This window comes from Egretta garzetta, unplaced genomic scaffold, assembly GCF_000687185.1.
Source record: "Egretta garzetta isolate BGI_Z169 unplaced genomic scaffold, ASM68718v1 scaffold759, whole genome shotgun sequence".
NCBI lineage: Eukaryota > Metazoa > Chordata > Aves > Pelecaniformes > Ardeidae > Egretta > Egretta garzetta.
In genome coordinates, this window is record NW_009260944.1 from 906,279 (window position 1) to 933,507 (window position 27,229).

The window sequence follows — 27,229 nt, forward strand, 5'->3', positions numbered from 1 at the left end:
GAGAACTTGAATGACTTTCTAGACTGTTTGGTTTGTTTTGGTTTTTTTTTTCCCCCAGAATGCAGCAGTTGCTTTTTCTGCCCTTGTTCATGCATTGGATGAGTTGAAAGTGGTAGCTATAGTGCGTTACGCTTTTGATAGAAGATGCAACCCGCAAATTGGGGTAGCCTTTCCGTATATTAAGGATGCATACGAGGTAATTTTTCACCCTTATGTTTCTGTAGAAAGCCTCCATATTGATGCTTTACAAATACCAATTAATAAATGGTCATATTTGAACCATATGAATTTGCAGTGTTATGTAATACCAGAAGAAACCAATGTGAATTTTCTGAGTGATTTTAGGAAATATTACTAAGTCTTGGGACAAGGAGGTAATAAATTAAGGTAATAAAGAAAATTCCATAGAAAAAATACATGGAAAAATAATGCCATATGTTTCTGTTGGTATCCTCTATATTACAGATTTAAATAACACTGATTTTTATTTAAATAAGATATATTAATATCATTTTATTTTCCTTGAAGTTAAATTTTTTTGGTATCTAGAAACAGTGTAGTCACATACTTATGTGGTAAGTTACCACTGCTTTCTTGCTGTATTACTATCTTACCTCTCTGAGTACAATCCAAAGTTGCACTAGATTCTTTCATTTTCTTAAACTGCAGATTTATCTCCAGGTTGCTTGGTAGTGCAAAATTTGAATTTGATAGTTGGCGTGGCATTTCAAGTGTGTCCAACTATGCTGTTGTCATGAGGTTTCCAAGTCAACTGGGACAGAGGGGGAGCTCACAGCACTTAAAGCTGTTGTTTAAATTCATATGGAGAGTTAGGAAGACAGTAGTATATTTATTTACTGGAAAAGGTTATTTTAAAAAACAGGAGAAAAAAAATAGTCTGTTTCTTACAGAAAAAAAAGTAAGTTCTGTACACAGCAGAATCATATTTGAAATAATTTTTTTAAAATGCTGAGAGACCCAGAAGCAACACAGTATGTCAGAATTTTTGCAGCATATGTTTTCACTGATCTGATGTTACTTACGAGAGACTATTGAAAGAGCTAAATATGTATAGCATGCCTAAGCAATGATGAAGGTGGGGGCGGACATAACAATCTTCAGACTTCTAAAGGGTATAAACATAAAGGATGGAAAAGAATTATTTAGGGTGGTATGAACTGGAGGAGGTATTTGAATAAAGAAAAAAATGAGGCTGAGAATGTTAAAAAAACAAAACCAACTTTTGACTTAGAAACACAGTAAGCTATGATAAAACCTCCCAAAGCGCCAATCTATGAGGTATTTAAGCCTTGGCCGGTTGGAGCTCTGCACAAGAAAAAGGGATCAGATGACCTAGGAGGTCTTTACTCCACCAGTAGAAAAATTAGGAGTGAGCCGTTGCTGTATTATAAAATAATGCTGTGTTTTATTCTGCTTAAAACTATGCTGCTTTGTCAATATTTTATTTAAGTATTTTGATACACATAGATATTAGATATTTGGATTTTTCTTATGCTTATATTGCCCTGCTAGGGCACTTTGGAATGCTTTAGATTTTTTTACTTCAGGCTCAGTTGTTTCTTTCTTCTTTTGTCTTGCTTAGTGTCTCATCTATGTGCAACTACCCTACATGGAAGACTTAAGACAGTACATATTTTCATCCTTGAAAAACAATAAAAAATGCATTCCTACAGGTAAGAGTCCTTTGCTGGGCAACTGGACAAAGTAACCTACTTGTCTTCCTTTAAGACACTCTAAAAGAGCTAGAATATTTGGCTTTCCAACAAAAATATAAGCCTTGTCATTATTTTGGCTTAGGAAAAAACTCAAGCCATTTGGGAATACATTATGGTGATGTCATCTTGAAGCATAAAACCTGTATTAAAACTTCGCCAGCTTAGTTGCAGGCTGAGCAGACAAGGTTTGCTGGCAGGCCTTTAAAACTGTCCTGTTAAATGACTTCTGACTTCGGTAATGGGATTATTCGTCTCACAGGATCGCCGTGATAGACGTTTGAGATTTAGTCCTCTGTATCCTTTGATCTCTGAACTCATTTGTGAGACTAAATGGCCAACTTTGTGGGACCTACAATATGTGATTAGCTAGCTAGAATTAGAATAGAGGTATTGGCTCCGTTTGTACAAAGCTAGTCCTGTAGCCAGCTGCAGCATGGCCTGTTAAAACTTCGCCAGCTTAGTTGCAGGCTGAGCAGACAAGGTTTGCTGGCAGGCCTTTAAAACTGTCCTGTTAAATGACTTCTGACTTCGGTAATGGGATTATTCGTCTCACAGGATCGCCGTGATAGACGTTTGAGATTGTCCTCTGTATCCTTTGATCTCTGAACTCATTTGTGAGACTAAATGGCCAACTTTGTGGGACCTACAATATGTGATTAGCTAGCTAGAATTAGAATAGAGGTATTGGCTCCGTTTGTACAAAGCTAGTCCTGTAGCCAGCTGCAGCATGGCCTGTTAGTATAATGTACAAAGGCAAAGAGTGTGCTTTCTGTGGTGTGTTGTTTTTTAAAGCATGCACTTACTGGTGTCCAGATTCAGATGGAGGGGGTCTTTGGAGAGCCATAGAACATGCAGCTATACCGAGGTTGACTCACTGTTCTGAGAATTTTGCACAGCAATGACCATAAATGGATGTTGTTTAAAATCCACTCCTGCTTCTTTAATTTGTTATGAGATCCACTGAATAGGCATCTGCATGTCAAGGTATATGAAGCATGCAGGATTGTTTCTGAAACGGTTTCTGTTTTCTTGCCTGTAGCAGCAGTTAGAGAACAAATCTAAAACCTGTCTTACTGAAGCAATAGTTGACTATTGTGAACTGTGTTAATTTGCAATCATAACTTTTAAAATTTATATTATGCCATTTAGTTTTTCAAACCAGCTGTTCTCCTAATTTTCTAAGTAGCCTGTAAACCTTCTGTTGCAAATAAAAACATCTTGAAAAAGAAGAAAAATGGAAGCAGAAAAGCAGCAATAATTCAGGTCTTGGAGCGGGGGGGATGGCTTTATGACTTGTCATTGTAGTCATTAAATAAAGCAGGACTTCTCTCACTGTGTCCATTATCCATATTCTTTATTGGCTTGTCTATATCTGCAGCATATTCTGTGGCATGTAATGACCTGGTCAAAATCTCACATTGTGAAGTGAATCTTCATTTATAAATTGTTTCAAGAAATGCATCCATCTGCAAGTGTATTTAATTTTTCTTTGTATGTAATTGCTCCCTTAGCGGATCAGTTATCTGCTGTTGACTCTTTGATTGATTCCATGAATTTGATTTATGAAGATGATGATGGAGAAACTTTTGAGGACCTGTTTAAGCCCAGCAAGATACCAAACCCTCATTTTCAGAGGTTATATCAAGTAAGATGAACTAGATGGCACTTTTTAAAAAAACTTCTTTTGTTAAGACTTTTCACCTTTCTGTCTTTCTCTGATTCACAGTGGAAAGATCTGCATTGTGAAGATAGGAATATAAATTCTTTTGCATTTAGGGATGGGGTAGCCAGTAATTTCTGTTGTCCCTGACATAGATTTTATTATTAAAATTTCCATTGGCCAGGAAGCAAGGGAAGTTACCCCTGTGCTGAAGTGTCTGCAACAGCATCAGTGATATGCACAGGCACCTAGACTAGACAAATTAAAACTTGCTTTGGGTATCTCAACACTGTATTGCCACGATCATGGTGTGGGCATAGACTCAGTCTTCAGCTTTTGGGAAAAGAGAAAAATTGCCTGAAAATCAGGGATCTCATAAGCTCCTCATTCTGTGTCCCATAAAATCTTGAGCAGAGTCACTTTTCTGTGCCTTGTTGCATTTAGCGGTGGTTCCAAAAAAGATCAGTCTGAGAGAAACCTGATCAGTAGTAAATGGTTAACATTGTTGACATTTAAAATATTCCATTTGGGTGTCTGAGCTGACGCATTTTACGGGCAAGCAGAACAGTTCACACTTGCAGTTATTGTATCAAACTGTCTACAATTTTGATTTACATTCCTTTCATAACGTGAAGATTTTCATTGCAACTGTGAGGATGAGAGACTTAATTATACATCGGAATTCAAATGTTCAAAAAAAATGACACTGCAAATTCAAAAATAAGGAAAATTACAATGCAGTTTATGCAGCTGCAGAATTGTGTTGTATACAGAGCCATGGAGATATATTGAGAGTGTGACTCCACTCTGAAAATTACCAAAAATGGTATTACAGCATCCACATTAATCCTATCTCAGTAATTCCAAATGATTTTTTTTTTGGTTTACAAGTAGGAAGAAGATGCTTTTTTAAATTAAAAACACTTACCCTGCTTCCAAAAGCCATTCTGCCTCAGTATTGTCAGAAGAAGCAAAGGATTTGAAGGTCATATTTACGTTTCGGGAACACATGTAAGCCCATTGTCTTCAAATCCTGCTCTAGCTGACACCTGAAGAACTCGGTGTTCCCTTCAAATTCTGCCAGTCATTGACAAGGCAGTGTGTAACTGAATGCAAGATTTGGTCAGTAGAAGGTTATTGCTGGGCAAGAGCTTAAAATGGATTGACCTTTGTATGATTCGTATTTTAGGAAGGATTGTAAAGCTTGGGTATTACAACACAAAGATGGTTTTGCTTGTAAATGAAATACATAGGGGACAGAATTTCCTCTCTTATATTGCTAGATACAATTTTGCATTCTTTTGGTTCAGTGAATGTTGCCTATCAACAAAAGATTTTCTTTAGGTGTGCTATTTGTCTTCTGAAACAGTATGGTGGTGGTGTCCCAGCAGTTGAGTCAAGTGCTGCTAGAAGAGAGTAGCTGCCTAACTTGCCAATTTCCTTAAAGGATAATAGGATTTTGTAAAGGTGAATGCTACGGGTGGGGAAAAAAGTATTTATTGACTGTTTCAACATACTAGGTAGTATACAGCTTCTGTCCACAGTGCTTGCTGTTTATAAAGCCCTAAATTACCAGTCTTTTTAGTGCTTTCTTTTGCCTGTGCACAATCCCAATTTTTTGTTTTGGTTACAAAACTGCTATTAATCCATATAAGTTGCGAAAATACTGTTCTTTCCTTTGCTGCAAACGTGTTCCAGATTCTTAGTATTTTGTTCTTAGACCAAGTGGCACTGCTGGTTCTTGAAGAACTACAAAGAAAAAAATACACATCGTCTTTTGAATGTAGCAGTAAATTGATTGGGCTGAACAGGACCTATAGGTGATTTGGAAAAATAACTCTGAAGAAAGGACGAACTCCCCCTTCATTTCCTTGCTCTGTTGCCTCATGGAGATATTTGGAATGATAAGTGACAAGAGCCAGAATTTAAACAGACACATCAAGCTAAATTGTATCTCTGGAAGTAGTGGTAGGCATCAGGAAATGACAGAGTGGGTGGAAAGGAGTTGCTAATGCTTGCTGGAGTAGAAGATGAGGAATATCCTATATCCAGAGTTTAAACTTTTATTCCTTGCTTCCAGAAAAGCTCAAGTGAACTTCCATAGCTTTTGTGGTGGCAGACTTCCAATGACATTGTTTAAGTTGTTCCTCTTAAATGCAGGGTTTGAAGCTCATAAGACATTTGGGGAATGCAGTGCATTTTATTTGGTGGCCAAATAAACAAATTGCTCACTAATAATTGTTCTGTACCGAGAAAGACCTGGTGGGAGGGGGGAAGGTTTGTGGGGATGGTGGACTGCAGCATCGCATAGTTCATGGGATGCAGCTGCAGTCTGCATCTAAATATGCTGTAATGGCCCTTGTTAGATGACGTGTAAGCAACCATAGAGGACTGAGCTCATTTTTTAGTGATTGGACTGTATAGTGATGTTCTTTGAAAAAGCAGAGCAGCCGGGGGAAAGGAGGTAGCTCATAGAAGCCTGTAAGGGCTTTCAGCAACAAGTAGTCCTACCTTTAGTTGAATGTAGTGAATCTGTTGGAAGGTTATTTTGAAATCATCACAAACTAGGTGTAAACTGAACTTTAAGACATTTGCGTTGGGATTCAGTTCACACATGTTGAACCATCTAAAAGCTAGCTAACTAGTGTAAGCTGAGTTGTCCAAGCCTATTCCATAATCCATGAAAAAAGAACCTTGGGAAAGTAATTGATTCTTCTTGTTTTGGAGATCATAAGTCCACTAATGTTGTTTTAGTATTTTTTTTTTTATCACAAGAGCCATTACTGCAGCTTCCAGCAACATTTTTACTCTCTTTCAAAATGATTATGCCTTAAATCTTTGCAAGTGTTTCCAAATCAGTAGCCTTGTATGACTGCCTCCTTTTGAAAGTATGCTCTAATATGGATTGGAATCTTAATGGCTGCATGAAAGCACACCAGTATTGATGTGTAACATATGGTCTGGATTTTCTTTATTGGCAGCTTTCCAGCATGAATAGAGGGGGGTTTTGTTTGCTTTGGTTTTGTTTTTTAAATTTGTCATGTCTGACAGCCAACAGGGGAGAAAACCTCTGCTGTATTCCTAGTTTACTGAGTAAGTTACCTTCCCACTTGTGTCCAATTCACGCAGTACAGTGGGCTTGGAAAAATTATTCTCCCATGTACATCATGTGTTTTTATGTATGCATATGTGTGCATGCACTGGTATCTGTGTATATACATGCACATACATATACATCTCTACTGCTATCCCACATGTGTCAATCTCACAAGAGATACCTACTTTGTTTTTGAAATTCTCAATGGAATTTCTGTAGCCTGCCTCATTAACCTCATCTCTCTTGCTCTGCTTGGCTCCCTGACTGTGTGCACTGTCTTTACACTTTGGTGAAAAAGCCTTCTCCTGTGTAGCTTCTACCATCTGTTCCAACTTTGATGCACATCTGTTAGGCCCCTTCATTCCCTCGCTCTTTTCAAAGCTAATTTGCAAATGTACCTGTATTCTGTGCCTCACCTGTGCACATTTAACTTCTCTCTTTCCATTTGCTCTTAAACTGGTGAAAATTTCTTGTGTATGCATACTGAGTTTTATTGACCAAAACAAACTATTTTCTTTGAGGGGCAATAAGCTGTGACAATAACTGGAATACATGGTTGGGGTATATATCTCATTGCCTAATTTTGGAATGTATAGAAATCTCTCCCATGTGACTGTTTTCTAGTAGAACTGCATTTTAAAGGTAAAATGAAGTTCAAAAGCTGAATAGATACAGATGACTGTTTCATTCCTGGGATTTTCCTAATAATTTTCATATAACTCATTCCAGTGAGTGAGTGTGGGAACACTCATCTGCATCAGTATTCTTGTTTAATATCATTATTAATCTCCTTAAACAACTGATCATATGACTTTCAATCCACTTGTGAGCTGGAGTATTTGTCAGCAATATGAAGGTAGTTTCTTCCATATGGAAGGTATTTTGCATGTACCATGTGATGTCAGGCATACAGGCATTTTATTAAAAGCACATAAACTAAAAGGGTTTTTTTGCTCAAATTGTTTCTTGCAGTGTTTGCAGCATAAGGCTTTTCACCCCAATGAGCCATTGCCACCAGTTGAACAGCACCTTTTAGAGATGCTGGAGATACCCCATGTGGTAAAAGAAAGGTGTCAGGCTTCTCTTGAAAAAGTAAAAGCACTTTTCCCCCTAAAGGAAGTTGGCAAGAAAAAAGAAGAGAAGACTGCTCAAGACATCTTCAAAGACAAGTAAGTTGGAAATGTATTATGGATTTTTTTGAAACTTTTTTTTTTACACTTCAAATTGTTTTTGCTGGATGAAGCAGGCTCAGAGTCTTTTGAACATAAGATCAATGAGTTAGACACTGAAAAAATACTGATGGGTGAAGAATATTGTGGTACCACAGTACATCTGGGGTATTTTGTGAATAGTGGTGGACTTTCTATTATGGGGCAAGACACATCAGGAACCAGTCTGTAGATTCCTCATGTCTGTATTTGTTGTCACAGAATCCATCAGGTTGGAAGGGCCTCAGGAGGTTTCTTGTTCAACCTACTGCTCAAAGCAGGGTCACCTATGAGATCTAAACAAGTAACTCAGGGCTTCATCCAGTCTGATGTTGAAAGCATCCAGGTATGGAGACTGCACATCCTCTATGGGCAACCTGTTGCATTGCTCACTGTCTCCTGGTGAAACAGTTTCTCCTACTGGTAGTTATAAAATAGTTCACATAAGAATAACAGTGGGTCTAATACAGTTTAGAATAAATGTGATGGAGCTTTAAATTAGCTGTAAAAGTGAGTATTCCTTCTTGGCATGCTCTATGAGCCAGCAGTGTGCCCAGGTGGCCAAAAGGGCCAATAGCATCCTGGCTTGTATCAGAAATAGTGTGGCCAGCAGGACTAGGGAAGTGATCGTGGCCCTGTACTGGGCACTGGTGAGGCCTCACCTCAAATACTGTGTTCAGTTTTGGGCCCCTCGCAGCAAGAAAGACCTTGAGTTGCTGGAGCATGTCCAGAGAAGGGCAAGGAAGCTGGTGAGGGGTCTGGAGCACAAGTCTTGTGAGGAGCAGCTGAGGGCACTGGGGTTGTTCAGCCTGGAGAAAAGGAGGCTGAGGGGCGACCTTACCGCCCTCTACAACTGCCTGAAAGGAGGGTGTAGTGAGGTGGGGGTCGGTCTCTTCTCGCAAGTAACAAGTGGTAGGGCAAGAGGAAATGGCCTGAAGTTGTGCCAGGGGAGGTTTAGGTTGGATATTAGGAAAAATGTCTTCACTGAAAGGGTTGTCAAGCATTGCAACAGGCTGCCCAGGGAAGTGATTGAGTCCCCATCCCTGGAGGTGTTTAAAAGATGGGCAGATGTGGCGCTTAAGAGCATGGCTTAGTGGTGGACTTGGCAGTGTTAGGTTAATGGTTGGACTTGATGATCATAAAGGTCTTTTCTAGCTGAAATGGCTCTATGATTTAGGTTGTTCTGTAGCTTTCATTTTGAATTCCAAATCAAAAGAAAAGGAGCTTCATGATCTGCTGTGCAATAAATGTGGATGTCTTGAAAAATAAAACTGTTATGGACTCTTCCTGAAACATCTATTGTTTGAACAGTTTTTAAGATAATTTTTCTTATTACATATACTGTGTTTACTTTATTTGTGCTGCAAATATGAAGAGTAAGTGCTTAATTGTTACCTCATTGGTACTGTCACCCCAGCCACAAGTCAATTTTCTCAAACGAAATTAGCTTCTTTGAGCTTAATTTATTGAATGCCTATAATATAACTAGTGGGTCCCCTGGGATGTTGGGGAGTTCTCAGTTAGCTCCTTCTCCCTCCAGTTTGTCATTGTTAGATCAGTCCTTTCATAGCATCCTCCTCGGATGCTAGGAACAACGTCTTTGAGCCATTTTGAGGCCTTGCTTAGCTGAGCTGTCATATATCCTTTTCCTTGGGCTGGCTAGGGCCTCCTCAGCGTGTTATCTTTGGGGTGTTCCTAGTCCCCAGACATAGGACTTCTCACGTTACTGCTCTGGAATAATGACCGCGTTTCTGTATACAGACTGAGAAACACCTTGCTTTTTCTTTTATTTATTGCTGTGTGTGCTTGTCTTGCCTTGGCGTGTCTGTGAATTCATACTGATTAAATCCTCTTGTCTTTGCTCTGTGCCCCAGTTTGTCTGTGTGCGTGTGTATGCATACACACATTTATATGTGTATTTTAAAAAGTGACAGAACCAGTTTAAAAAAAATAAAACTTGGGTTCAAACAAGCTAGGGAGAGAATTTAAACAAAAAACAGTGACCCATTACTGGCAGTTGCTTAAAAACATATCGCCCCAAAGGCATCAATTTGACAAGCAAGAAGGAAAGCTATTTTGTTTAAAAACTGGTTTCCTTTAGACAAGCGATGAAAGCAGCTATAAAAAGAATTGAGATAGAAATTGGTGTAGGGCATTAAAATGATTAAAAAAAATCTGTAGGGTAGGCAAAAGGATACAGACTCAACTATGCAAAGAAGAATGGATGGCAATAGGATTAGAAAATATAAAAACCCATGGTACTGCTGCAGTAATGAATGGGAACGGTAGTTTTGTCAGTGCTACAACAGAAGTGTTAACTTCATGGTTTTTGTTCTGTGTTTAAAGAAAAGCTGAGTGATACAATTAAATCACTGGATAAAGAAAAGTACATCACTGCAGCAATGACTAAGGAAATGTTAAACACCAGATAACATTCAACTTATTAAAATTATCAGATCTAGATAATTTGCAATAAAAGTTTTGAAGAAGTTGGCTAGAAGCTCTCTTGACCATTATTTTTGTTTTCTAAAACTGATTTGTGTCTCCTATCATCATGTTGACCTGATTCATGTCTACTTAATTTTTAAGGTCTAATGGGATTAAGGCAGCATAAATGTAGGCATGATATCTTAATACAGATTTTAATATTCAGCATTTGTTTGTTTCACTTTTGCTAAGCTTTGTGTAGTTTGAAAAATCCAGTAAAATAGAAAGCATTTTACTTTTTCCTTCTTAGGTTAGCTTTGGAGAGGCTGTTACCTCATCCAGCTTTGCAGTATGTGAGTGGCTTCTATATAAATGTAGCAGTGGGTGTTTTAAATTAATCTTGTATTTTGTTGATTTTTCTTAAACAGTTGTTGCACGTTTTACAGTTTAAAAATACTGCTAATCGGTGCATTACCATTAACAGATTCTAAATGTCAGATCCTTGGCTGGTATAAATGGGTATGGATTCATTAGTTTCTGCTGCACTGCGCCCATTAATGACAGCTATAGTTCCTAGGCAGTTAAATGCAGCAGCTTTGTTTATGTTCTCCTCCTTCCTCCGATCCCAAAGCATTTTGAATCGGTAAAAATAATGCAGGAGGAAAAATATTTCAAGACATTGCAATTGAGTGGAAAACACCTTTGAAGAATAATATTCTAAAAGAATTTTCATTGTTCTTTGCACCTTTCATCAGACCGCATCAGTACACAAGAATTTTGGTTCAAGTAGAAGTTCTAAACCCACTGGTGTTGCTAAGTATCAGTTTCTCCATTTTACAGACAGGCATATCAGCTGTCCAAAACAATCAAGCAACTTGTTCAAGGTCAGCCAGAAAGTCAGCAAAGTTGAGCGTGAAGCAAGGTATCCTATCCTTGTCCTAAGGCATAACCAAAGTCATCATTCCTCCTAGAGTGATAAGTAAGGTTATGTTGGATGACAGGAGTTGCTGAGGAAAAGGGATTTAATTTCTGTAGTGACAAAATTAAGTAAAGGACAGAGAACGCTACTGAAACAAGGTGGGATAGACACCGAATGTAAAACGGGGGAGGAGTGTGCTATAGAAAGCAAAAAGGAAGACTGTACAAGTTCTTTCTAATAGTTTTTAAAATCAGTTCTAACCTTGTAGAATGCAAAGTGGCACCTAGTCCAGATGTCTGACTTGGTCCCTACGTTGTCACGCAATTTTTCTTTCCACCGCAGTCGTAGAATTTTTAAGAAAAACTTCTCTTCTTACTTTGTTTTGGGATTCCTTGAACACAAATTCTGCTGTTTAGATCGCTGAGTAGCTTTCAGGCATTCTTAAACTGAAATCGATCCTTCAGTGTCAGTAGCTTGTCTCATTAAGTGACACGGAACACAGTGTCTGATTTTCTTCCCCTTTTGTGATTAGCTGGATTTTCTTCTTTTGCCAAGATGTGCTCTAAAGTTTGGCACGTTAGATGTTATAATTAAGTTCCTGGTTTGAATGTACACCTTGGTATAGGTTACCTGTAAGAGCAAAGCTAGAAAGTAGCCTAAAATCACAAGTAACCTTTTAAAAATAGCAAACAGTCTTTTGAGATCTAGCTTAAAATGTCCTAGAGAGTTGTTACATACTTAATTGTGGTTTATCTAGTATGCTTTGACTGCTCTAAGTGGAAGTTTATAAAGCTCTTGTGTTCTGATGGGAGAATATGGGTTATTGGACTCAAAAGCCACAGATTTCTAGTAGCTATCAATTCTAAGACAGGAACTAGCAGATAATTTTTGAAGAGTAAATGAATTTCTTATATGTTGTTTCATTGCCATTTCATGTTAAGATCATCTGGTAAGAATACCAAACATCATGTTATATACTGTAAATCATATACTGTAAATTATCAAGGTTAACTCAATATACAGGTTCCAAATAAAGTGACTGGACATACTGTATATTTAGAAAGGTGGAGAAGATGTGTACGAGTAAATTCATTCCTGAAATAAACATGAATAATCTCGCACCTTCAACAAGCGGCACCTTTGCTTTATGCTAAGATAACGTTTGGTCTCTGTTTTTACTGTCTGCTTTGTGCAGCCCATGGGGAAAAATGAGGCATGGTTTAGTGTTAATTTGGGAACAGTTGTATAATGAAGTTTTGTTCAGTGTATATTTCATTAGTTTACTGACTCCCTACTTAGGCAGGACAGTTTAAGTGTTTATATTCATTTTTGTCCTTCTCATTTGCAGCAGTGATGATGGACCCAACCCTAAGAAACCAAAAATTGAAGACGAGGAAGGTAGCTTTAGCATAATGAAACTTGCTGAAGGCAATGTCACCTCTGTAAGCATGTTTTTACAAATCTGATTATTAAAGGGAAGGATTAATTTCTCTAAGAGTATTATAGTGAATATACAGAACTCCTGATAAAAGGATAGTTTCTAGCTGAAACATGACTGAAGTATTGTCTGCTTGTAGATTTGAGACTCTGCTAGAGATTGTAAAGACAACGTTCTCTGCCCTTAGGTGTATGTTAGAACAAGTTTCCATCTGTCTTGGATATTTTAGGAGAAGATTCTCCCCCAGTGTCTAGAACTCTAGAGGGCAAGCCTGAGGATCTGAAGAAAACAGAATCTCAGATTTGGGGTTCAGTGGTTGAATTCTGTTGCTCTCTTTCATACCATCTGCAACATAGAAGTTGCCTCTGTATATTTGATCAAAGGTGTTGCTGTGATTTTAGAGACTGTTCTCTGCTTTGGTTGGGGTTCTAAATTAGAAATTTGACTTCATCTTGCTGATACATTAAACGTGTAACTTAATTCCAGATATTGTTTACATGGGCAGATGAAGCCCATATCCTAACTGTGCGCCTTCCTGTATTTGATCTTTTGAATTAAAGAAAAAAGGTGATTTCATATTGATTGAGAGAACGGCACTTGCTTTCAAACCATCCTTTAAGGTTGGTTTTTAAAATGCATAATTGAGATTTTTAAAAAGATTTAAATATTTTGTACTCCTAACATGCACTGATTTTTCCTGAAAAGCAGCATTTCCTGATTTAAGAGAAGCACAAAGAGATCAAGCAAGCTTATTGAAAAATTGAAGAGTTATTTTGATAGAAAAGCATAAAATTTTCAAATAAACTAAGGAGAATTTTGATTCCTGAAAGGAGATATTAAGCAATATAATTTTTTTTCCTAAAGTTATTGCATACATTTTTCAGTAAGCAATTATTTATATTTGACCTGGTTTTAGTTCCTTTGTAAGGTTTCTGCACTTGTATGCCCATTTAGAGCTTCAGCTTTAAGGTGTCAGACTGGGCCAGAAAGGGTAGATGAATTGAGTGGAAGCTTTTAATGTTGAGCTTCCTTATTGGAGCGGCAAACCAATGATTCTGTACCCACATGCCTGGGAGCTCCCATTCCTCATTAAGCGTCTGTCAAGATTAGTGAGAGGTCTGTGCCACAGGAAGCGTCAAAGCTGAACTAGCAGATAGCCTGAATTACTGTGCTTCTGACCTCTAAACCCCAGGGAATATGGTTGGCTTATGAGAGTGCAGCACAGTAAGTGTAAGTTCATCTTGCTCATGTCATAACTAACCTTTGCTAGGAGTACTGCGCGTTAACACACATTGTAAGACTTCAGTTTTATGAGTCCGCGTGCGGAGAATTGTAGATCTTCTGTTTCCATATTAAAATAAATAGAAATTGGAAGATTCTTGTTGCCTTGCAAGAAGAGACGGATATTAGCACATAATTGTATCATTCTTGGACCTTTTGTAGGTTGGCAGTGTTAACCCAGCAGAAGATTTCCGAATTCTGGTGAGGCAGAAAAATACTGACTTCAAAGATGGTAAATGACTTTTATCTATCTTAAATATAATTAGCAGCATCTTCAGGGGTCAGTAAATGCAATCCATTTGTCTAAATGTAAGTTTCTAGGGCTATGTGAGATGCTCTGGAGTTTACTGCCTAGTTTCCAGTGCCACTCAGGAAAGAAAGGTGTCACTCATAATTCCCATGTCAAAATTTGCCTACCCCATTCAAAAGCCTCTGATAACCATGTTTGTGTAAGATGGCACTAGACAGCTACATTGAGGCATCTGAGCAGCTCCTCCAGGTGGAGGAGCAGAAGATCCCTTGGTACTGACTGACTGCCTCATTCAAACTGGGTATCAGCTTCTCATCTGGCTTCATGGGATCTTTCTGACTTGAAGTGGATGGCTATTGGCTGTGCATGGTGTGAGAAACCTGTCTTCTGCTGTCTACTTACTCTGTTCTATGAAGAAACAAGAATCTGATGCCTGGGATTTAAATCTTTACATGCAAAGATTGTTTCTTACTGCTTGTTGTGAGCAAAAGAAAGCATGGGTGAATTTAGGGTGTAATAAGCAGGTTGTCTGTGACTATTAAAGATGAGATCAGGCTCTGTGTATGCTGAATCTATTCTCAGCATACAGCAAGACAGGGGTTCGATGCAGAAATGAGGAAGAATACAAAGCACAGGTCAGCCACTGTCTTGCATGCTCTAAGTCTGAAAATGCAAAGACATTACTGTCTGTATGGTATTTCCCTACTGGAATAGCTATACAGAGATATATGTAATCCAAAGGTATATAAAAAAGAATGCACCAGATGGATGGCGTCCTTTTTTCTTTTAAAGGATGATTTGAAGGTTGTGGCAAGATAAACCTCATCTGCCGAATAGCCACTAATGTAGCAGTTCTTTATAAAGAAAAAAATTTGCAGCGGTGCTGAAAAATGAGGTGCTGGGTATTTCAACAAGGCCTTTGGTCCTTTTGATTGTAGTTTGAGTAGGGTGTTGAGTAGTATATTGATTTGTGCTACAGTCTGTTAAAGCCTACGTAGCTATTTCTCTCCAGAGTTTCCAGACCCATAAGCCAGCTAGCCAGCTTTTTACACGGATTTTACACTAGATCCAGAAGAAATTCTCCATTGAAAAAATATTTAGAATCGTGTTCTCAAATCTCAGATAGGTTAAGATGCAGTAAAAAAGCATTTTATAATACATTAGGATACAGAAACTCTGAAACAGTCAACTACTTTGTTACAGTAATTAATTTTATCGTGTAGGAAGGCTTTAAGGCAGAAATAAGTATAGTGATCACCCTTGAAGATGGTTTAACTACAGAGAGCTTAAATACGTCCACTTGGTAGCTATGCTGGAGATAAGTGCAGTACACGTTTGGATGGCTTCTGAAATTTAAGCAATCTGCTTTTATTTTTTGTGATCTGCTCTGTAATAATAAGGTGTAGTTAGACAGATGTACTGCGGTCACCCATTTAAAGGAGAGAGAGAAGCCACTATAAATAAAAACATGCTCTGCATATTATTTTTTTTCTTCTGCATAATCCTTTTTCTGCTTTAGAGCCTTTTAGGTAGCTTAATACATAAAACATTACAGGCATGTTTTTAATGGCTTGCTGTATTGCATTCTGGTTCTGTAAATAGTAAGTTCTGCCTTAAAACTATTCAGTGGTTCTAAGGGGTTTTTTTAGTATAATTTTGTATCATATTTAATGATAAAACTTTTTTCTTCTGCTAGAACATGTAACATATAAAATGTCTTTGCAGGAAAGGATGATCTGTGGCATTCAAATAATTTATTGGGAAAAATATTTTTTATAATATATAAATAATATATATTTATATTTACTCATATTTACTCATTTATGTATATTAATAATATATAATTTAATAATAACCTAGGAGAGCTACTAAGTTGTGTCCTTTTTTGCTTTTTTCTTGTATAAAAAGAGCATCCAGTGTAGTCTTCCAAACTGAATAGAGCCTACATTCTCATTTTAAAACAAAATAGCAACAGAGTGCTTCCATAGGGGAGGAGAAAGGCCTTTTAACTGTTTGATTGGGGGTACGTTTTTTTGGTAGGTAGAGAAGAACTGTTGTACTTTAAATACTGACAGTACAGTGGTTTTTTAATTAAGCTGCAGGTTAATGACACATGTCCTTTTCAGTTGACAGCAAGTATCTCACCAAAACTATAAAGTTATCAAGACCAAAGTATGGCAAGGGATTTTTTTCTTTTTTCAAACAGCTTGTAGGAAGTCCTGATGGTATATTTATCATCAAAAATGAGTACCAATGCATCTGCTGCAGTGGCTTCACTGGAATTTGATGATCAGGGTTTGTGCCATTTATAGGAGAAGCCTAAGTGCAAGTTAGACAGCCGGTGCCTGATGCCGTGACCCGTGGCAGACCAGAGCAGGAGAAACGGTGCACTCGCTGTTAGTGAGAACTAGGTCACTAATGTGTAAATAAATTTTTTCAGAAAATCGAAGCATTTCAAATTGACAAAGGTCTTAGGGATAGGTTTTCTGAGATAGGCTGCTCAATTCTTGAAACAGTAATCAACTTTGTTTTTAATGGACATCTCTATAGTTTATTACAGTAAGGCCCCACTTACAACTTGCATGATGAGCTGTGTGTCAAGCTACTGGTTAATGTTGATTGCTCATGTAACTAGTATTGTGTTTCCCCTCCAGACACCCATGCTTTCTTGTTTGCATTCATAACCAGAGAGATGTCATTTTATGCAGGTCTTATTTTGAGCAGGTTACAAGTGCACAAAGAGCAGTCTTCTGATAACAGCTTCTGACATTTTTGTCAATGAATGCAAATAAAATAGATTAGTTTGCCTGAGTGGAATCTAATCGTTACTCCCAAGGGTATACAATGAGTTTCTTCATTGCTGTGGCTGCAGAGAAGAGACTCAAATGCAGTGAGTGCTTGCCATCTTCGTAGTGCCAAAGGAGTAGCCACATGACTACCAGTTCATCCTGTTCAACTATTTACAAGTTTCCATCCATGTCTGCATTTCTTGAGAGCAGAAGGTGTCTGATATGGGGTGTTGTATTTTCATAGGCTTCTGTAGAAGATAGGATGGCTTAATGGGGGTAAAAAAGATACTGACACATGCATAGTATTTTCTTTGGTTTGTAAATTTTCTGTGCAAACTGATAGGCCAGATTTCATTGCATCTTACAGGACCCCTATCTGAGAACATGATGTCTGAAGTCCTGTAGTCAAACGAGCTTTTTTTATTTTACTGGTTGCCAGTGAAGAGGGAAATCTGCAATGACAACTGTACAGTTTATGGACATAATAAAAAAAGGTCCATAGACAAATTGTACCAAATGCTCATTTTTGTATTTGTAGCAAGTTTGTTAATATTTTTATTCCTAGTCATCTCTAGAAAAATGCCTTTAATGCCTTAAAAGAGTCGGTAATTGCACATGGAGATTTCAGCGAATATTCTGTTGTCCCTGAGGTGTCACACTTTTGCCATGGCAAGTAGATAACTTCTTCAGTAAAATGTGAAACACTGGTTTTGTACTGGATGCTTCGTGTGCATGAAAGAATTGTGCGTAAGAGATTTGCAATGGGAATGTATTAGACGGCTGCAACAAGGATGATACTTTATTGCAAGAGTTTCTGTAGAAATGTGCATAGTTAACTACCTTTCTAGACCTAAGATAATTTTTAAAAACTCCTAGTATTTACTTTCACTTTTTGTGGCATATGTCTTTGCAGTTCATCTGCATTCTTATCTTACTGGATGTTTTTGTGACTATTCATGCTCTACTGCTAGGTAGGCCAAATGCAATGACTGGTTTGATGAAAATGATTCAGTCATTAGAAGAGTATTTGCAAACCAAATACTCGAGTATATAAAATCACTTTGAAGTTTTCTGTATGTGTGCTTCACAGAGAAGATGAAGGCAGATTTGTCTTTGAAGGGCATAGCGATCGGGTGAGACGCAAAGCTCTGAGTTGCAACAAACAGAATTTGGATTAGATGTTGTGGGGGGAAAAAGAAATCACATTGGTGGTAGTCAAACATGGAAAGAGGGGCCCAGAGAACTTGGAGACTCTCCATCTTTGGAGCTACTCAGAACTGAAGTTTGTGGAGCACTGAGCCTCCTGATACACAGTGACCCTGCTTTGAAGTGGGGGGTTGGACCATTCAGTCATCCAGCCTCAATCATTCTGATCCATACTCACAGGCCATTTAGAGAGACCATGTAAAAACTGAACAGAACCTCATAGGACACCGTAGTAGTTCAACAGCTCTTGATCTTAAAATTCTTATTTCTTGGCTTAAAGATGAGGGAAGTCCTTAAAAAATAGGACAGTTTCCAGTTTAGAATGTCTTTCTTCTTTTTAATTACAAAAAGATTATACTTAAAAAGCAGTAGTTTAATTATCAGGTGATTTAACTGATTTGTTAGTGACTCTTACTTTTAAGCACTGTCCATTAATACAAATCATTGCCACCATCAGTGGATAAATCAGAAGCTTGGTAACAACAGAAGTCTTTCATCTACAGAACTAACCATATTTTAACCTGATCGATTTTTTTTTAGGGGGAAAAAAATCCCCAAGGAATTGAACTTGGACTATAATACAGTTTTATCTATTTTTATTCTGTAGTCTGGTTGGCATAGTAATCAAGACGAAGGACTGAACTGAACAAACATGAAAATATAACTACACTTTTGTACTGTAAATATTCAGAGATAACAAGTGAATATAATTGTTCGTGACATATTTCACAAGAAGTAACAGCACTGGTGAATGTATTTTAGAACAGAGAATGTGTCTGAATGCCAGTGGGGAAGGGTTTAAATTCTATTAGAACTGAAAGATCTTCTATTCAAAGATACTTTTTTTTTTTTTTTTTTTTTAAATATGTAGTTCTCCAGCCTTTAATCACTGTATTTGTTGTCTAACCAATCAGGTACAGTAGGAGGAAACAGGAGATTAAAATTTCTTGGGATGACCTACAGAATATGGTAGTTACTAGTAGTGCTGGAATTCCAGTTTATGCAAAATGTAGAAGTTCATTAGTTCATTTTAGTTAAATGTGTGAGGGAATGAAGGGGGTTGGGAGAGAACAGAAAGGTTATTATTACACAGCAGTGCCTTAAATAGGCTGTCAGTTTGTAACTCTAGGACCTGCATGAGAAAACCCCAATGCCTGAGACTTGTCTGGGACACATCAGAGTTACTGCTAATATTCACAGATGAGTTAGTTAGAACTGCCTCTTTATGCACAACATGCCTGTTTGCAAAAGTGGAGCAATCTACTTTTTGCAGCATCCAAACCCCAAAGCTTCACACTAACGGAGAAGTACATGATGGGAAGGGAAGAAAGAAAGAAAATTCTCAGACCTAGAAGTGTGAAGGAACAGAATCCACTTTGGAGAACTTCCACTTACCGTCCTTATCTGCTGTCTCTGGTATTGTCTTTGGCCCCCCGAAGTAATTTGGTAGACTAATCAGAACACAGGAATTTTATCTATTTTAGACTCATCAGTCATTGGCCTGTCATTTAAGGGAGACCCAATGGACAGACCCAATTTTAGCCAAGCTGTTTCAAGATGTTAGAAGATCTGACTTAAAATTTTGTTGCCATGTAAGCTGTTTCCTGCTTATATTGTGGTCTTTAAGTGCCTAGCAAAACATTGGAGGGTTTTTTTGGTTCCTTGCAACAGATTTCAAAAGGAGGCAGCTCACAGTCAGTAGCAAGAAAAAGTCTTTTCTTGTGATGCCTGCCAGTGCAATCAAATGGAAAGGGATTTTAAAAAAATTAAATGCAAAAGAAGTAGAAGAGTGTCTGATAATTTCAAACAGTATGCTGGAATCATTCTGACAATAAAGACTTTTATTGCACCCTCGTAGTGCCTGGGGTTTTAATTTAACACATCAATGAAAAGGCAGCGTTTAAAAAAAACCACCACCACCACTGAAAACACCAGCAGGACTTGCTTTTATTAGTGCAATTCGTAAGAAATTAGAACATTTAATGAGAAAATCGTTAACCATGAAAAAAATGGACTGACTTAACTTGGGGGGCTTAAGTAGTGAGACTTCAATTTAGTTTGTCAGCTACTGGTGAAATAAATAAGAGTGAGCTGATCACCTCCGGAGCAGTAGGCACTTTAGCACGCCTTCTTGTGTGATGGCTGCTCTTGGACAGAACCATTACCCGCCTCCTTTTCTAGAAACTCTGTAGAGTCAAAAGCTAGGGGGAAAGTATCAAACGTGTTGTTTCACTCTTTTCAGAGATGCTGTCCTTTAGATTCAGTTCAATTAGGCATTTTATAGAACATAAATATAACAGCTAGCGCTGTGTATGCTTAACAGTGAGCAGAGTGGAATACGGTATTTAAACGATGTCTGCTTCTTGGTGTGTTTACTTACCCTTGTCTCTTGCATCACTGGCAGATGATTTTCTATGCTGATGTTTCCATGGCTAAAATAGTTGCAGTGACATGTATGCCCATAACGTCTGAACATACGAAGGTCTATAGGTCAGATTAAAGGTTCTGCTAATCCAGTAACCTGTCTTTAACAGTACAAGAACAGGACAGGCAGATGCTGTGACTTGTCCAGAATGCTTTCCTGCGTTTTCTTTTCTTCCTCAATGACAACATCATCTCCCTTGGTAGATTTCCTCTTTTAAGAATTCTAATAATTTGTTGCAGTTTTTTTTTTTTTAAACTGTTAAAACTTCCAGCATCCCACAGCAGCCTGTGGTAAAGAGGGTAACTGGTTTTGTTTGAAGAGGTACTTTTTTTTTCATTTGTTCTTAACCCAACTCTTTGCTCTTGTTTTGAGAGGGGCGGTAGACTATCACTCCCTATTCATCCTTTTCACAGTGCTTCTGAGTTTGTATGCTTTTCACACTTGTCTTTTGCTAGGCTGAGGTGTCTGCAGAGGCTAGAATCGGATAATTCCTCAACTGTAATTAAACATGAAGAAAATAATGTAGTAAAATCCAGCAGAATTTAGTTGGGCTTGCGGAGCTCTTGGTGACACTTGTCATGTTTGCAGTGTTTTACAGCTACTTACCTTTTAGGAGCACAACAGTGAGAATGAACCTGGTGTTCCCCTTCTTGTTGGTACAAGTCTTGTTTGCCTCTCCTTCTCTCTGTCAGGCATGCACTGTTTATAATACTTATCTCCATAACCATAAACAGCGTTGCCCCGATGAAAAATCATCTAACTATCTGTACAGAGACAGGATAGACTCTAATGTCAATAACAACAATGTAGTCTTTTAACTCCAATCACCCTATAGCTGTTGTTTTGACATTTATACTTTCATTGTAAATTTAACACTTTAATTGAAACATGCATGTATTTCAAAGGATGTTTAGGGGATATGCTTTGCACTGTAGGACATAACCTCCCTGAGCTTTAGAATTGCAAATGTTCTGGTTTTACTTTCTATCAAACAAGCTAGGCCAATGGCTTTTTTTCTTGGCTTTCAGGGAAAGACTTTTGCCTTCCCCATGATTGGGTTTCTTCCTAGTATATCTAGCTTTTCCAGAGAGCCTGAAGTAATTGTCAGTAGCTTAGAAAACAATTATCAACTTGAGTAGCTTGAGGCAGTATGGGTATGATTAACTCTTTTGATGCCTGTGGAATAGAAAGAGAGATGTAAACTAAAAATATTTTTTTTTTGCCATGAAATTGTGCATACTTTGATTTATTTATCTCTCGTTGTCTTTCAGTGAGTCAGCAGTTGATAAACCGCATTGATCAGTTCCTGGAAAATAAAGGTTCACAGTACTACATGAAAGGGATCAATTGTATCAGAGTTTTCAGAGAGGAGGCCATAAAGGTAATGTTAATATGTGAAAACACTCATCTCTTTCAAATTAAAGACATGATGGGCCTATTTGCTACTGGATAATTTATTGCTCCAGCAAAAAGAATTGATTTTTAGATTAAAATCTGTTATGCTGTTTGAAAGCTTAGAAATGTATTTGCATTTTGTATTTCTTTATTCTTACTGGAATGGGGACCAGCTTCTCTGGTATTATTTGCTGTTGTTTGTTTTCTTTTAAACATAAAACCCCAAGGCCTGTGACCTGATGCTTGTAAAAGAAAAATAAGCAATCCTACAAATTTCTTCTGAAATAAAGGTAGTTACAAGAAAGTCTTTCTAGCTTTCTGAAAGGCAGTTTTTGTGGCTCACCTTTGCTTAGAACTGTTGGTTTTAGTAGAGATAAAACCCCAAAGCTGTACTGACTTTTGTGTTCACCATGTTAGATGACTTAATGAAAAATTAAGTTCACAGTGCTCTTTAGTAAGCTACTTCAATATTTCTCTGTTATCATTGCTGTTATTTTTTCAGCTGTCCAAGGTGCAGTGCTTTAATGATTTTCTGCGGGCCCTGAAATCAAAGGTGGAAGATAAAGCCTTAGCTGATTTATGGGAGATCATGATACAAGGTAGGATGTGATGTAAAAAAACCAACAAAAAAAGTATTTCTAGTTGTATTATCCATTATGTAAGAGAAAACTTTGTTAGCAACTGGACACTTAAGCTAACCCCAGAGCAGCATTTTGATATGGTTCATTCCTGCAGCCTGTTTAAAAAAAAAAATAAAAATTTTTCACGTTACAATTTCCTTTTTTACACTAATAGTTTCTTATCAGCAATATCGATAATGCCTTGCCAAGTCTTGTTGAAATGATAAATTAATTGTGGAAGAAGAGAGACAAATTAAATGTTACAGGGTAAGGAGAAGAAGATACGATTTCAGCTGAATTTCAAAATAAATGGAAAAAACTCATGCAGCAGAGATATAAAAAGATTCTTCCAAATTAAGCTTTAAAAAAGGCATAGATAGAATTGCAATATGTCACTGATCATTTTGTGTTTAAGCAACCTGAAGGACAGAGTATGTGGTAATATGACACCTACCTATGATTAAACTGGGAGATACAGGGCAGTGCAATTCCAAAAGACATTCAGAGACTACGCAAGTGATAAATAAAGGAACATTTTCACAAATACGAAACATGGTGGACTAAAAAAAAATCCTCTACGTCATACTCTTGTTTTTAATTGGAACCAGTGCTAAGAAAATCTGCTAAATGCCCAGCTGTATCTCTTAAGGGTGCATGCTATAGAATGCAATGATATGCTTTTTTACAGTGCCTTTCAAAGTGATGAAGGACACTCTGTAATGTCTACTTCATCCAACTTTTTCAAAATACAAAAGGGGAATTTGTTTAGCAACCCAAAATAACAGCACAACAACACTGAAAGAATATTACATTCAGTAGGGTTGTAGGGGGACCTTCTCTGAAGAAACTTGTAAAAAAAACCAAAACAAAACAAAAAAACCAAACCAAAAAAAAACCCCGACAAACTTTGAAACTAGGAAACTTGGATCTTCCAAAGCCATGCTAGAATACTGGTTTAATAATTTTTAGCTGGTACAAAGCAGAGTTTTTAACAAACTGGAGTATATTTTTGAGAAAAAAAAATGACAAATACAAACAGAGATTATATTTTCACACAAAATAAATTATCTTCTTGTGAGAAGATGATAAAATCATGGTGCTTTGTGCATAATCTAGCTGATCTCATTGGGTAGCTGAAATTGCTTTTCTTTTGCTGCTACCAAAAGCAGAAGTCCTATTTTCTCTGCTTCTTGCCACATGACCTATCCCCTCTTTTCTACCAAATGTGGCCTTGTCATGAGCGACTGCAATCACCAAAAGAGGATGGATGCGAATTAACGAGTCCGTGGCTCAGGAACAAGGCAGATCTGTTTGACAAGTTCACTTGTCTTATGAAACCCTGCCATGTAGTTCTATAGGCGCATTAAGGTGGTATTACACTTGTGCTGCTGCTGAAACCTTTATGAATCTACTGTCCTTTGCTCTCACACCCACAGCTTCTTTATTCAGGCACGAGCATTCATGTAGCCAAGTGATGAGCTAGACTGGAAAAACTATTGGGGTAAAAAATAATTGAGGGTTTTGTTTTTTTTTTTTCCTGGGGGTCACGGCACAGGATGGTGGTGCTGGCACAAGAAAGGAACAAAATGGGGGCAGGACCAGAACTTTGGTAGTCAAACTGTAGGTAATCACAGCATAAGTGTTTGTATGTTAGGAGTTAATTTTTCTAAGGCTGTTAAGGACAAAGAGCATGCTGTGAATGACTAAAAGTGTAATTTCTGATAGATTTTCAGCTTTTCATCTGTGATCTGTGATTTCAGTGTCTCATTAGTTTGATTGTCATAATATTAGCAGTTTTCTAAATGGATACTTCCACAAGCTTATGAATATGCTCATTAATTTATTTTTATATCATGGTTGACTCACAACAACCCTGTGCAGTGCTACAGACTTGGGGAAGAGTGACTGCAAAGCTGCCCGGCAGAGAAGGACCTGGGGGTATTGGTCCACAGCCAGCTGAACATGAGCCAACAATGTGCCCAGGTGGCCAAGAGGGCCAATAGCATCCTGGCTTGTATCAGAAATAGTGTGGCCAGAAGGACCAGGGAAGTGATTATCCCCCTGTATTCGGCACTGGTGAGGCCCCACCTCGCATACCGTGTTCAGTTTTGGGCTCCTCACTACAAGAAGGACATTGAGGCACTGGAGCATGTCCAGGGAAGGGAATGAAACTGGTGAAGGGTCTGGAACACAAGTCTGATGAGGGAACTGGGGTTGTTCAGCCTGGAGAAGAGGAGGCTGAGGGGAAACCTTATGACTCTCTACAACTACCTGAAAGGAGGGTGTAGCCACAGAGGTGAGTGTTGGTCTCTTCTTGCAAGTAACAAGCTATGGGACAAGAGGAAATGGCCTGAAGTTGTGCCAGGGGAGGTTTAGATTGGATATTAGGAAAAATGTCTTCATGAAAGGATTGTTAAGCATTGCAACAGGCTGCCCAGTGGTTGAGTCCCCATCCCTGGAGGTGTTTAAAAGATGTGTAGATGTAGTGCTTAGGGACATGGCTTTAGTGGTGGACTTGGCAGCGTTAGGTTAATGGTTGGACTTAATGATCTTAAAGGTCTTTTCCAGCCAAAACGATTCTATGATTCTATGACTCATTTATGGAAGTCACATTTTCCTTTGAGCTATATTTTTTTATTTTTGCTGGTGATGATGACACATTCAGAAATCGGAAGACTTTTTTCATTTCTAACATTAAGTGCATTTTTGGGAAGCCTTCTAATGATATTTTTATATCTCTTTTTTTTTTTTTAGACAGAATTTCTTTGATCACTAAAGATGAAGCAGAGGGAAGTTCGGTGACTAGTGAAGAGGCTGAAAAGGTATCATTTTTTTAATGAGCATCTATTTGTATAGGGCCTGTGCTGTGGAACAGAAGATTCTCTCTTATGTGGATAAACCTTCACGTGAATGAAGTAGGATTCATATGAAGGAAGAAGAGTGTCCTTTTGCCATACAATTGAAATTGCCCCAGTTCAGAGCAAAAATAATTCCCTAGCATGCACCAGAACATTTGCTTTAATTGGTCTTTAGAAAGTGGCATGTATTGAGATCAGTATCTGAAAATACCCTCTACAAAGAATAGGATCTTCAGGAACTCGGTTTAGTGGAACAGCAATAGACCATTTATATATGCAAGATCACTATTTGAACTTCATAGAAAGAACTGTGATCTCATTGTTATCACATGAGTTCAAAAATCAAGACACTTGTTTGTCCAAAGGCATTGTGAACTCTAGCAATATCAAGTTGTTATGGCTAGTTTTCACCACACATGCAACAATACCAGTATTCTCCACTTTATGGAGCTCTTGTGGATTGATGGATGTCATAGGTGATGCTGGTATTCTTACTGGTGATCATATTAGATCATTTTGGAAACAAAAGTTTTGGAGTATTTGCAGGTGTTCTTTCTACAGAAATACAATGCTTCAGTAACTGCAGTGATGAATGAAGGATGTCACAGTTACAAAAGAGCAAATCCTAACAGGCAGAAAAAATGGTGCCTTCTGTTTGAAAGAAAGCAGAATTCAGATTTGCTGTCAAAAACTGTATTTGTGTGGAGAGGATGAGACAGGCATTCTTGTACCAGGCTGCTAGCCGTGATTTTAAATAGTTTAGGAGAAAGAAGGTCCTTGTATTACAGACCCCTGAAGGTAAACCTGTGGCTAAAATCACCAAGTACCTTGCAGAGAAGCCACTTTTCTAAAGATGCCACATTGATTTTTTGCAACTTCCAAGCCTTACATTAGCAATAACCAGAAGGGGGTAGAAGCAGGTTCTCCATGAGTGAATTAATGAGGGGGTAAAAGGTTGTATTTTAGAAACTGCTTTTTTTCATCTGTAACAATTTACCTCAAGGTGAACGAGGCACAGAAATGTCATGAAAATGAAAAGCTAACACACTAAGAGTCCAGAAAGCTAAGCACATGTGCAGAGTAGAAATGGCAGAATATGATGGGGTTTTCTGGACATGAAGGACCTACTGGCTGTTTCTCATCACACATAATTTATTGAGCAACTTTTTCTCCCAGTGGTGGTTTTAAAGAGTACCGGGTTTTGTTACATATTCCAAATGCTATGAATTTACTTGGAAACTTCCTAAGACAATAGGTTTCTTCAGAACTTCACTTTCTAATCTGAAACTACCATTGATGCTCAAAATGTGCTAATGTTGTGTGAAACAGCCACTATTCCTTAAGGAAATCTCTGCTAGCCATGAAGACCTTACAGCAAACTGTTTCAACTGTGAGTTTGTGGTGGCTAAAAAATACCGTGCCTGCATAGGAATGCAACACAAATTATAGACTAGATTTACAGCCGTCAGGCTGAGCTGGAGCAAAGCATTTGTAGCCTGACTTCAAAATTGCTTTCCTGTTTAACATCATCCTACAGTCAGCGAAGTGTTGCAATACAGGAAATTCTTTTGTGATTGATTGAAGGTCCTACAACAGCTATAACTTCCCTTTAAAATAGGGGACTAAGAGAGATTGCATGAAATCAGCTGTACAACAGAGTTCTCTAATGTGGCAGCTACCTTGACTTTAAGAATAAATGGGTTGCGTCTCTTTGCTAAACTGGGCAGTTACTCACTAGATAACCACCTCCCCACACACTCTCCAGATCCAAACCCAGAACCCTGATTTGCAGGTTTGTAGGACTTTTTACTTAAGAAACTGGAAGGCTACATATTCTTGGAGTAAGATCTGCAGGGACAGAAAATTTTATCTTGAGGTTATGGAGCTGATCTAAAATCTAGTCCTCCTTGGTCCAGTTAA

At 37.9% G+C, this 27,229-nt stretch overlaps 1 protein-coding gene across 1 annotated transcript in view; it reads left to right on the top strand.

Moving 5' to 3' along the window:
- Positions 1 to 27,229, top strand: part of XRCC5 (X-ray repair cross complementing 5) — a 53,610-nt gene that overhangs the window by 21,449 nt on the left and 4,932 nt on the right. The window contains 9 exon segments of the mRNA XM_009647163.2: positions 59 to 196; positions 1,604 to 1,694; positions 3,248 to 3,381; positions 7,466 to 7,662; positions 12,396 to 12,489; positions 13,929 to 13,998; positions 21,708 to 21,817; positions 22,334 to 22,430; positions 25,206 to 25,273. Of these exon segments, the coding sequence (XP_009645458.2) occupies positions 59 to 196; positions 1,604 to 1,694; positions 3,248 to 3,381; positions 7,466 to 7,662; positions 12,396 to 12,489; positions 13,929 to 13,998; positions 21,708 to 21,817; positions 22,334 to 22,430; positions 25,206 to 25,273 (999 nt within the window).